The 12428-nt window shown below is 50.7% G+C and overlaps 1 protein-coding gene across 1 annotated transcript; it reads right to left on the bottom strand.

Annotated features, from left to right (window-relative positions):
• Positions 1-7695: 7695 nt before the first annotated feature.
• LOC123141218 (anthocyanidin 5,3-O-glucosyltransferase) lies at positions 7696-9448 on the bottom strand. Its single transcript, XM_044560422.1, has one exon. It carries the CDS (start codon positions 9422-9424, stop codon positions 7940-7942), a length of 1485 nt encoding a protein of 494 aa, XP_044416357.1. The 5' UTR covers positions 9425-9448; the 3' UTR covers positions 7696-7939.
• Between the last annotated feature and the right edge of the window lie 2980 nt (positions 9449-12428).

Below are 12428 nucleotides of genomic sequence, written 5' to 3'. Positions count from 1 at the left end.
CGGAAAGGAGCCCCTCTTCCTCTTCTGGATCCCCAAACCACCACACATTTGAATGACGTGTGTTTTCTCGTCACCCGAGTTGGCCTTCTTGACTGGCTGGGAACGAATATTGAAGATGTGTTTGAAGAGACCCCAGTGCGGTTGGCAGCCAAGGAAATTTTCACACATGGACACAAATGCCGCGAGATAGATGATGGTGTTGGGAGAAAAGTGATGAAGTTGGGCTTCGAAGAAATTCAAAAAACCCCGAAAAAAGGGGTGTGGAGGAAGCGAAAAACCACGATCAACGTGGGTGGCAAGCAGGACACACTCACCCGGTCGCGGCTGTGGCTCCGTCTCCCCCTCCGACAACCTCGCAGCACCTTCAGCGACTAACCCGAGCTCGGCCAGCTCGTCCAGGTCCTCTTGTCGAAGCGTGGATCGGATCAAGTCGCCCTGGATCCATCCCGTCGGCAGCGCCGACTGCAACGACGACCCGCATTGGGTCTTCTTACCCTTCGCCAGCCCCGTCGCCTTCTTCGCGTGTTCCAGCGCTGCCATCTTGTCCTTCACCATTGTGGCGGAGCGGTGGCGCCGAGGGCAGAGGAGCTCCGCGCAGAGGAGAAGCGGAGGAGAAAGGGGGAGATTGGGAGCACACGGCACAACACCTCGGCCTCGCCGCCTTTTAAAGGCCCACTTTCGAGTGCCTGACGCGCGAGCCCGGGCGATCCTGTCAAATCTCCGCTACAGTCGCGCGCCCGATACGTGGTGAAAAAGGTGGCGCGGGGATCGAGGCATCCCTGCTTATCCATCCCGATTACCACGGCGCCCTCCGTCCCGCGCGCTTCCCCAAAATTTCGAATCCCACCCAATCCGGGATACGCAATAACCAATCGCGCCGGAGATCTCGCAACAAAAGACAATGATCGACGGGTGACGACACTAATCCACTCGACAACTTCAGAATCGATCGAGGCAACTGAAACGAAGCTAAAGTTCAGACGCGAACCTTCCATTTGACGCAAGCACGCATTGAGCACAAAGGTTGAAGCGAAGTCCGCTGCGATCTTCTTTTCCACTCGGTCCTCAATCCATTCGGGGGATAGTGATGAGGATATAGACCTAGGGTAGGGTCACAGGCCTAACCTAGGAGCCCCACCCAAGGTCACTACCCTAGAAGCAAAGAAGCTCAAGAGATAACAGGAAGTACCCAAGGAAGATGTCGAGTGTGAGTCACTCGACCACCATATCACTCGGGTACCCCAAATTTATGAAGATCACTTGACCTATGAAGACCAAGAGCCAGACGGAACTACAACGGTCGGACATTCACTCTGTAGTCTTTATAGGCATTAATTGTACTTAAAGATGGCGTTACCAGTAATGTCCCTCCTTAATGAACATTGAACCCTCTGTAACGGAGGGGAGCTGGGGTCCTGGCGCACTCTATATAAGCCACCCCCCTCCTCTGGGACAAGGGTTCGCACCCCTTGTAACACACACGCATATACTGAAATCCAGTCGACCGCCTCCGGGCACCAAGACGTAGGGCATTTACCTCCTCCGAGAGAGGCCCGAACTCGTAAACACTTGCGTACAACCTCACCGTAGCTAGGACCTTGCCTCCTCCTACGTACCCCCTATTCTTACTGTCAGTCTTAGTACCACGACACCACCGTCTCTTCTTCCTCGCTGGAGTCCACCTTGATTGGTATGCTTCAGTTTCCTAGCTCCGGCGCCCTCACAATCATCGCCACTGCATCCTCTTCTTCTCCTTCAATAGGCACAGTATTTGTGGTGAATTGCACACCAACACGATGGTCATGAGGACGTCGCTACTGTCATCACTTGGCCCACTTTGCCCACTGTTCAGCGTCGCCGGATTCAGCCTTATTCATGGCCCAGCGAAGTATGTCGACTGACATAGCGCCCTTCGCTGGGTCAGGAATTAGTGTCTTCAACTCCTCCAGCGTCTCCTTCACGACAGCGTGACTCTTCGTGCAGCTCTTCCATGCTGCTTAAGTTTGAGCACACTTCCACGGTGTTCTCAAACTTGGTGCTGTCACCCAATAAGCACCCTAGGAAGAAAGCCCTCCATTCCCCAAGGAAAGGGGTTGGCGTTGGGGTTGGTGTTGGATTTGTTGTTGGAGTTCATGGCGTTAGGTTGGAGGAAGAGTGAGAGACTGGGTAAGTGGTGACCGTCAAGGTGGGTTATAAAGGGGAACACGAGCATAGGTTTTAATGGTGATGCCGCAAGGTTCATAATGCAGATGCTGACCCAACCTTTGAACCTCTTCATAATGCAGATTACATGGAGAATAAGGGAAAGGAGGTGGTGCCATCAAAGGAGCAGGATAAGGGCAAGGACGATGTGCCGCCATCAGAAGTGACACTCGTCCAGAGCCCGACCACGGACAACAACATGCCAGAGGTGCCCCCCACGGGCAAGCACCGGAACTACGACCACTACCATGAGGTGAGGGGCCAACCACCTTCTGCAAGGTGATCATGGCCCCCCAGCTCGAGGCCATACCTATGCCCTTGGACTTCACGAGGCACTTCCCATCCGTGCCGCAGGAATTCAAGCTGAAGACGAACACCGACTGCTTCTGGAGGGTCATTGTCCGACTGTTGAACGGCAGGGTTACCCTCAATCAGGGTTGGGCCACCTTCGCCGCTGTCCATCAGATCAAGATAGGCTTCATGGTGACCTTTAAGCTGTTGACTCCCGACATGTTGAAGGTCATCGTCTTCAATGACGATGGCATTGAAGTGGTGACTAGGTGCAGGAGGCACGACGACGCCTTCGCCATGAACGTCTGTGACAATCCCTCGTATGCTCCAGTTGCTTTAGTTTAATATCAAACTGCTTTGTGTTTGAACTTGTCCGTTTATGTGTGGCACAATATTTATAACTGCTTAGTACTACTATGTTCTGTTGTGTGTGTTCTTTCTGGCGCTGCTGTGTGCTGGTAACCTCACCACTACACCGAAGAGGTTATCAGACAACAGGCGTTGCATGCAACCAAACAACGGGTATTGTGTTTGCACGTACACAAACGGACAACCAAACACAGTGCGCTAAGTTAACCCCTAATGTGTGAGAACTAAATGCGGGCAACCAAACAGGTTGCAGATGTTGATTTATAGGTTGCATTTGGCTCAACCAGCCTCATGTGAGCCAGGCTTCAGCTAGCAATATAATGCCCGGTCACTATGTCTGTCAAACACGCCCTGCGTGACTATAGGTGAAGCTTGTGGGCTACAACCGGAGTACATGGACGAGTAGCTGCTGTGGACGGAGGGCGGGGACGTGGGCAAGGGCTTCCGCATGGTGAACAACATCTACCTCAACTTCAACGCGCTCCACGGCCACAAGGACCACGGCGGCGTCCACGATGGCACCGAGGTCGAGCTCTGGGAGTAGTGCAAGGGCGACAACCAGGCCTGGCGACAACCAGCGCTGGAAGATCGTCCCATGGTGTAAGCCATACTACTCTCTATCTTCAGGGCATTGCACTCACCCTTGACCGTACTTAACCTGTCCACTGATCACCATCGGTTGCTCCTTTCTCATGCAGAGAGTGTGCCTTCTTCATGCCGTGTCCATTGTTCGTGTTCAAGTCGAGAGAATAAACTAGGACCGAATCACTGAAAAGACGATCTCAGTCAGTGTGCCGCTTGATCGAGACCGGATCGCCTCTTTGTCTGAGGCAAAAATTCAGGATGTTGATGAGCTGCAGGGCACTCTAGCAAGTTGTCATTTGAGTGCCGTCTGGATCCCTGCCTTGAACCATGCGCACGTGTCTTCTCCCGTGTGTCTATGAGATTATCCTTTTCCTTCCACCCGTCACGAGTGTGTATGTGTGTGTGTGTTTGTCGTAAACCATGGTTTATTTACTTATATACTGTCCGTGTCAAGAATTGATCTTGGCCAACATCGATGCCTTGTCGTTGTCCTGACACGGTCACACGAACACGTTTTCAACTAATCCTTCGACGAGTGGATGTGCACATTCCCGAGAAAAAAAGTGGATGTGCACATATTGGCAAGTCAGTTCTATCATTGCAGGCCTACCAACCAAGCCCCGCCAACAGACGAGATTACGCAACACTTTAAAATCAGTCGAAAAAGTGGTTGGTTCACTTCACAAAAGCAGCTTGCATGTTTTTTTTAGAATAGCTTGCATGTTGATTTTATGAAGAAATTGATAAATGGCAGGGGGGTATTTGAAAAACGTGCAGCGCTGACTGGCTTAGTCCAGCTGGCTCCACTTGACTGCTCATGATTGGCCAAGGACTAAATGTGCAAATCTGAGATAAGTTCTAGGACCAAATAATTGTCTTTTACAAGTTGTAGGACCAAACCATCACATTTAGTATAAATTTTATGACTTGCAATGCTGTTACCTGCTTCTGAAACAACACGCTACGGCAATGACTAGGACCAAAATGCTCCAATGACTACGTCAAAAGGGTAATGACACATCATGTCACGGCCGCCGAGTCCGGCAAAGGACATGGGGTTTCACCCAACGACCCATCAAGGGAAGTCCAAGAAAAAACATAGTGGCTAGTTTGACTCCTGTTTCAAATAATAATGGATTGTATAGTGTTTTTCTATGTCTATCCAAAACACAATGCTTTCATGTGGAATTTTTCTTGATACCTTGTATATCTCGTCTCCTGTCATTTATTGTTTTTTAGGGCTCTTATCATTTATGATCAAGAACACATAGTGTGGATTATTCCCTCTCACCTAGTTGGTTCTTTCATAAAGATATAATGAATTGGTATATACGGAGGAAAACTCTTTGTTATTATTCATTCATGGTAAGTCCAAGTTTACCGCTAAAGTTGACTGAAGAATAATGTTATTTGAGAAAGTCCAGGAGTGACATTTGTGTAGTAGTATTAGCTGTGATTATTCTTTTTTAGGCGTTTCACTTTTGATACCCTATTATAGGTTTATGACTCACTTGTTTATATGGGATCTCGAGTTGATTTCTGAAAAGCTCTGCCAAAAACATGACTATCGAACACATGGGAACAATTAGACTGTATATGATATTTATAAGTGATGTATATTTTTTACTGTGATTTTGCCGTATTGAAAAACTATAGAGAAAAGTGCAAAAGAAAATAGCAGGATTGTGGCGCCATGTCTATCTGAATCATATAGCATGGATCCCTAAGAAAAGAATCATGTAACATTGAACTTGCACCCCAATTTATTTACTTGCAATAGAGGATTATTAATTTTGAGAATCAAGACCAAAACTATCTTAAGGAAGACTATGGTCGGATTCAATCATACAAAATAAAATGGTTTCTTTCCTGGCTTCTGTTAGCGGCGGAGTGATGGAAGCTTCGCGTCCTGACGGTTTCGTCCCTGGTGATGTTGAACTCAGCCTGGTGTTGGAGCATCGACGGCAATTGTGGATCACATTGCACTATTCTTCTCGAGTCGAGAGTCTTCTCTACAAAGTACTTTTAATTGAGTTGTAATTTGGCTTATAGTTGGGGTCCTTTGTCAGTTGCACTGCAATGCGATATCTATAAAGCTGTTGTGGGTCCTTCGTGACCCGTCTCTTGTTAAAAAAATCATACCCTTATAAATTCAACAATGGTTACACACTAATTCCAATAGTCTGCCTTTTAAAGCCATTGCATATTAAACAATGGTTGCACATTAACTTTGTTACGCGGTAGTACCATGATCGATTGATTTTTCATAATAAGTATTTTGGGAATCTAATAGGAAGAAAACGCCCCTCCCTGGTGTTACCGAGGCTCATTCGAGCGAACGGCGCCACTTGAGAGTGTTCTCTCGAAAACCCACTCCAAGGATGGTTTCGGGAATTTCCATGTTCATCCGAAATAGGGTTTCCCCCGCTTTGTATTACAAAGCAACCGTCACCGATACATCCAACGATATCACGCTGGGGCAGACAACACAATCATGCCCAAAAGAAAACAAGAAAAAAAAATAAGAAAAACAAATGCGAGCAACACCGGCTCAACGAAAGCTGTAGCATCACGCAACCGCAGCGCCCACCGAAGAATTCCGCCACACTCCAATGCCCTCGAATCGCCGAGTACCAAGCAGCACCTTCAAGAAGGACCGCGACGACGACAACGCTGCTGCCCGGACGAGTCCTAGGATTTCTCCTGGAACGCGGAGGGGAGTGAGGGAGAGGTATACCCGGTGCCCTTCAAGAAGGGAGGCGGCGCCCACAGGCGTCACCGCGTCGGAGTCGGCCAGGCCCGACAGAGATTTCTCCCTACCTCTCACACCCACCACCCAGGACCAATTGTTGGCTCCACCCTGCCTACCGCCCACCGCCATGCGCCAGCACAACCACGAGGACACCATCGTCGTCTCACCACGACAAACATCGCGAGGCCGGCCAGGCCAAACAAAACCACCGTTGACAGGGGCCGGCAGTACCGCAGCCACGTGGGAGGGGACAACCTCCACCGGCACAAGCGGTAGCAGACCGGACGCAGAGCAGGCCGGGCCAACTGCCCAGCTAGGCCTAGATCGGGCTCGCTAAGCTCACGTCGCCGCGCTGCAGCAGACGCGGCGCAATAGCCGCCGCCCCCGTCTCCCGTGGCTCGCTAGACCAGCCGAAGGCGGCCCGCCGGAGGCCAAGCCAGCCCGCCCCGACCCAGATCGTGCCCGAAGGGGTCCAGATCCGGGCCTGGAGGGCGCCGCCAGCCACCACCGCCGCTACACAGCCACCTGATCTGCACCAGAACGCCGCCTGCCGAGGAACACCGCCGCCGAAACTCGCCGCCCGAGCCGGGAACCGCGTCGGGAGAAGGATGAGGGGCCGCCACCGCCGGCCAAGAACGGCGCCACACAGGCAAGCGTCCGGCCACGCCGGCCGACGGGAGGGGGCGAGGGGAGGAGGGCTAGGCGGGGGGGGGGGGGGGGGAGGGCCGCCCCTGCCGCCTCGCTCGGGGAGGCGGCATGGGTGGTACCCGAGGAGATATAACTATGACGAGTAGGGAATGAAGCCGGGAATTTCTATGTTGAGCCATGCTATAGAAAAAAACATCATCACACTATAACAAGAATATTGTCATGCATTTCAAAGATTTGACATGCTGCAGTAGAGAGAACTGGTAGGCTAAGAAAAGGGGAAAGTTACCCACATGTTTAGAAATTGCCATGCTGCTATCGGGAGAATTGACATGCTAAGCACAAAAGTTGTCATATATGCTTTCAATAATTGTCGTGCTACATCATAGGGGAGTGTCATCCTACACACGAGTCATTCGCTTGAGATGGTGTATGGGAGAGAATGTTTGTTTCGTTCCCTCGGCAGGGTGCATCTGCATGGGAACGATGGTATGCCCACAGGGATTGCCATGTATCACATCTTTGAGATCCGGGCGTCAAAAAGGACGCGTCATAGATCGTTTCCATAAAAAAATCCCATGGACAGTTGGCTTAATAATATGATTTCTAATATTTGAATCATAGATGGAATCATGTACTATAAATTACCAAATTCTTACAAAATATTCATGTAACAGATAGATAGTTCCAACCACGTCTGGCATAGTTTTTTTAAAGGATGTGCTTTCATATTTTTGCATGACGTAATGATTTTTTTTCCAATAAATGAAATTTGCAGCTCTCCTCCTAACATTTGAAAATTATTCGGTAACTTAATCGTTGTTGGAGTTCTAAGAAGAAAACCCCGATGAAAACAATCCGGACCAATAGACCATCATTCTGAGACATATACATACACAACAGGAATCTCTCCAACCACGCAAAAAGTAACCAGGAATCTCCACATAAAATCGGACGGTAGAGAAATCGCCCATTGAACTTCATTTTCATATGCATTGGCCTCAGCGAATGCGATTATCATCTGTATGCGCGCTCTGGTACGAGATGCATCAAGAAGCATGTACTGTATGCATGCCAAGTCCACGCTCACTCTCACCGATCACCGCGAGTCTGAGGCTGCCGGCTATCGACGTCGGCCAAGAACCTGGCAATCGCCGCACGCGACGAGCCGCCGTCGCTCCAGGCCACGGACGCGCCTTCCTTGTGTGCCGCCGCCCGCGCCCGGAGCTCCATGCCATCCTCGGAGTCCATGACCAGCCTCACCTCGCCCTCCACCTCGGCTGCCTCGACCAGCCCCCGCTGCCACCCGACCATCTCCGCGGCGACTCCCATCTCCCCCACCATGCGCAGCATGTTCATCTTCTGCTCCGCGTACAGCGGCCAGCACAGCATCGGCACGCCGGCCGTCACGCCCTCCAGCACGGAGTTCCACCCGCAGTGCGTCACGAACGCGCCGGTGGCCCTGTGGTGGAGCACCTCTGCCTGCGGCACCCACTGCTTGACGACCAGGCCGCGGCCTCTGGTGCGGTCTAGGGACCCGTTCGGCAAGAGAGCGTCGAAGTCCTGGTCGTCGCTGAAAGGGTTTCCCACGACCCACAGGAACCGGTGGCCGGAGTTCTCCAGGCCGACGGCGATCTCCTTGATCTGCTCCGCCGAGTGGTTTCCCCCGCTGCCGAAGCAGAGGAAAACGACGCTGCTCTCCGGCTGCCCGTCAAGCCACGTGAGGCACTCATGCCGGTCTTTCGCCTCGCTTCCGACGCCCCCAACGAATGGCCCGACGCAGTACACCGGAGGCATGATCCGTCCCGGCAGACACCGGGGGTCGCCGAGTGCCGCCACCACCCCAGCATCCAGCGACTCGAACGTGTTCACCAGGATGCCATCGGCCTCCGGGATCCCGTACAGCGCGGTCACCGCCGCCTTGTAGATCTCGCTCTCAGGGTCCTCGAGCAATTCGCCGAGCAGGTGGGAGGCAGGCATGGGCGGAAGGCCGAATAACTCGAGCGGCGCGTCGCCTAGCTCCTGGAACGTCCTCCGCACCTCCGCGAGGACGGAAGGAAGCTGGACGAAGGCGGCGAGCGCGGCCGCGCCGGAGGTGAACATGACGTACCGGGGGATCCCGAGCCGCTTGACGACGCCGAGCGCCTCGACGGACAGCGAGTCAACGACCACGGCGTGGACGCCGCGTGTAAAGGAGCAGAGGAAGTCGCGGAGGCGGTCGTTGTGGCGGCCGACGATGTCGAGGTACCTGGGGATGAACGGCGCGATCAGCGTGAGCGCGTCCTCGGAGGGCGGGAGCGTGTGGAATCGGAGGGACGGCATGGAGGCGACCGCGCGGGCGACGACGGCGCGGAAGGCGGGGTCCCCGTTGACGGCGGGGTCGATGAGCGCGACGGAGACGGCGTAGCCGTGGTCGAGGAGGGCGCCGGCGAGGTGCACCATGGGGACGAAGTGGCTCACGGTGAGGCCGGGGTACAGGATCACGGTGTTCGCCATGGACCTGCTGCCGTTGACGCGGGAAGGATAGACTTGTGACGGCAATGCCGTTGCAGTGGTTTTCACGGGTTCACCTAACATTGTCTCGTACTAGTTCAGTGACGGAGCAATAATGACATGGTCGCCGCAAAAAAGGAAAAATAATGGAGCAATGATATGGACCTACCTACCACATGCATTTTATGTTAAATACTCCTGTATTTGTTTTCAGAATTTTATCATTGTCTTAAAATACACACAACAATGCATGAATTATGTTTTACATATACTGCCGTTGTGGGCAGATAAAGCGGAGACGGAATCGTTTTCCTCCTGTCCTGGCGGCTGGAACCCTAGCCGCCGCTAAGAGACCCAATCTTCCAGCGCCGTCTTCCGGCGGCTCCCCTCCGCCGGCGACCTCAGTCGTCGGTGGTGAGGGGGGTTGCCGGATCCACGCGTGTGGATCGTTTTTACTCCCTCGTAGTTTAGATTTTTAGGTTGTTCATCGTCTTTGTTTCGGCGGCGACGATGACAGCGCTGAATAAAGATTCTTCGGATCCTTCCTTGACAGGGCCATTGGTCCTATGGTTGGGGGTGAATTTGGAAACCAGTCTGTTCAAGCAAGGATGGCGTGGCGGCGGCGGCATCCTTGTGGTGGACCTGTGTCCTCGGGCTCCGCCGTTGCGACGGTGTTTGCTCCAGCTTCGGCGCGGAGCTTGGGAGGTAGTCCAGGAGCGGATGCAGATTGTGGTCTGCATCGACGACATCTGGAAGACGAAACATGTGCTGGGTTCGTGGTTCGTGGATGGCATGTATGGTTTCCTTCCGCGACGTCTTAGTCACGGTGGGGTGCCAGATCTGGAGTTCGATGGCGTGTCCGGGGTGTTGCCCCGGTCTGATTCGTTCAACGGTAAGGGCTTCACTTTTGGTGAGCCACCTTGGAGGTCCGCAAAGCTGCATATCAGCGATGGAGCCGCGTCGAGCTCGAGTGAGGAGGTGATCCATCTTTCTTTTCTTCGGTGGCTGCTGTCGTGGTGCCGAAGGCAGGTGATGGGCGTTGGTGTCAAGCTCAGAGATGTTCTGCTATCTTTTCAGTTTGAGGTAATAGCACCAGGAGTCCCACAACTTGTCCTGAATGTGACGATTTGGTCCCAAACTTGCAAAAGCCAACTATTGAGTCCCACAACTTGCACCCAATGTGCAAATCTAGTCCTGGCCAATCGTAGCACGACAAGTGGCGCCTAGTCAGAACAGCCGGTCAGCCCAGCACACTTTGCATTTAGCTCCCTGTACTTAGCAATTATTAACCCGCACTACACCACCTTAGTTTAGCTGCCTGGGTATGTTCCTGGGATATTCTACTCAGCCCACTCCACTCACTCATCTTTCTCTACTCTCGACGATCCCCTGCTCTCCAGCTCGTCGCCACCGTCCAGCTCACCGCCGCCATCCGTCCAGCTCGCCGCCATGGTGTCTTGGAGTGAAGGATCCAGCCCTTCGTCCGACGGGTACTCTGTCACAAGTGAGGTTAGCTCCAGTACATAACATACATACTCACTGGCATTTAGGGTTAGCAATGGGGAATTTTTGCTGACAAGAATATTTTCTAGGCTCCTGCTGCTGCCACCATTCTCTGCTCTGAATGGACAGGCCTTGCTCCAGATCTTGCAGTTAGATGTGAACACTAGTGTGTCTGTGAGAAGTTTGTTTCCTTTGAATTAGTTGACAGTGGAAGGAGGTATCTTGCTTGTGCACAAAAGATTAGTAGATCTACAGTTAAGGCCAGCAAATTTGTAACGTGTCATCTTAGTGTCATGTGCATAATCTTATAGTGTGGCATTTAACTGTGGATTAGTGCATCAATATAGTTTATTGAGGAAAATCAGTTCACTGAAGAAAACAGGATTTAGTGAACTGAAATTTTCAATTGCAGAAGTTTTGGTTATGCTAAGAATTGAGATAGTGTTGTAATAATAGATCAATAGTGCTACAAGCTTTGACATTTATCTAAAAATGTTTTCTTTCTTATTTTGTAGGAAATACCTAAATGCAACTATGTGGAGTGGATTGACCCTGAATGGCCTGCCACTCTGAAGATGAGTTTAGCCAGGGTTTGGGGCATGTATCAAGATGAGAACAAGCTAAGGCTCAGGGAAAATGTAGTTAATGCTGAAGAGAATTTTAGGGTTGTGAAAGAGAAGGAAAAGATGGAAAAGGATCTGAGGTTTTTTAAACTAGATTTTGCTAAGATGGTGGCTGACAAGGAGCAGGCAATTACTGAATTGGGCAATGCAAGCCTTGTTGTTTCTGACCTGAAGCAAGAGCTTGAGAAGAAGAAGTTGTCTGATAAATCTAGCACTACCATTCATCAGGTTGTGAGGGCTAAGGCAGAGAAAGAGAGGGATGAGATGAAGCAACAGATGGACAGCATGAAGGAACAGATGGACAACATGAAGGAAGAGCTGGACAAAGTTGTGTCACAAAGGGATGACCTGAAGAAGGAGAAGAAGAAACTTGAGTACATGATTGGTGATTTATTCAGGCACAAGGAGGAGAACAAGAGCAAGATAAGGAGGTTGAAGGAGATTTTAGATGAATTTGAGTAATTCATTACTGGTGTAATGCTGCCTTAAGATGGATCTTTTAATTAGTTGTATTCCTGTAGTGAACTTGGTTAATTTCCATGGCACTGAATAAGTATGACTGCTCTAAGTTAACTTATTTCCATGGCACTGAAGTTGTATTCCTATATGTATGACTTCTCTGAATTTGTCTTAATTTGAAGTTTCAGTTAACTGAGATTCAGTTATGTATGACTGCTCTGAATTTGTCATAATTTGAAGTTTCAGTTAACTGAAGATTCAGTTATGTATGACTGCTCTGAATTTGTCATAATTTGAAGTTTCAGTTAACTTGGTTGAATTTTTGATAGCGTAACTGAAGATTCAGTTAACTGAATTTGAAGTTACATGGATTATGAGTTTAACTGAAGATGAGTTAACTGTATTTGTTTCAGTTAACATGTGTTAAATTGAAGATGTGTTTAACTAGTTGAGATTAAGTACTTTTAGTTAATTACATTTGCATACCTGAAGACAGTGTCAGT

The sequence above is a fragment of the Triticum aestivum genome, chromosome 1B (genome assembly GCF_018294505.1).
Source record: "Triticum aestivum cultivar Chinese Spring chromosome 1B, IWGSC CS RefSeq v2.1, whole genome shotgun sequence".
NCBI classification, from domain to species: domain Eukaryota; kingdom Viridiplantae; phylum Streptophyta; class Magnoliopsida; order Poales; family Poaceae; genus Triticum; species Triticum aestivum.
Note: the sequence above shows the minus strand (reverse complement) of the source record. Positions and strands in the feature narration are given on the sequence as shown.

What these genes read in the sequence shown, in the direction of transcription:
- LOC123141218 (XM_044560422.1), bottom strand. Translation starts at nt 9,424, where the DNA reads ATGTTAGGTGAACCCGTGAAAACCACTGCAACGGCATTGCCGTCACAA.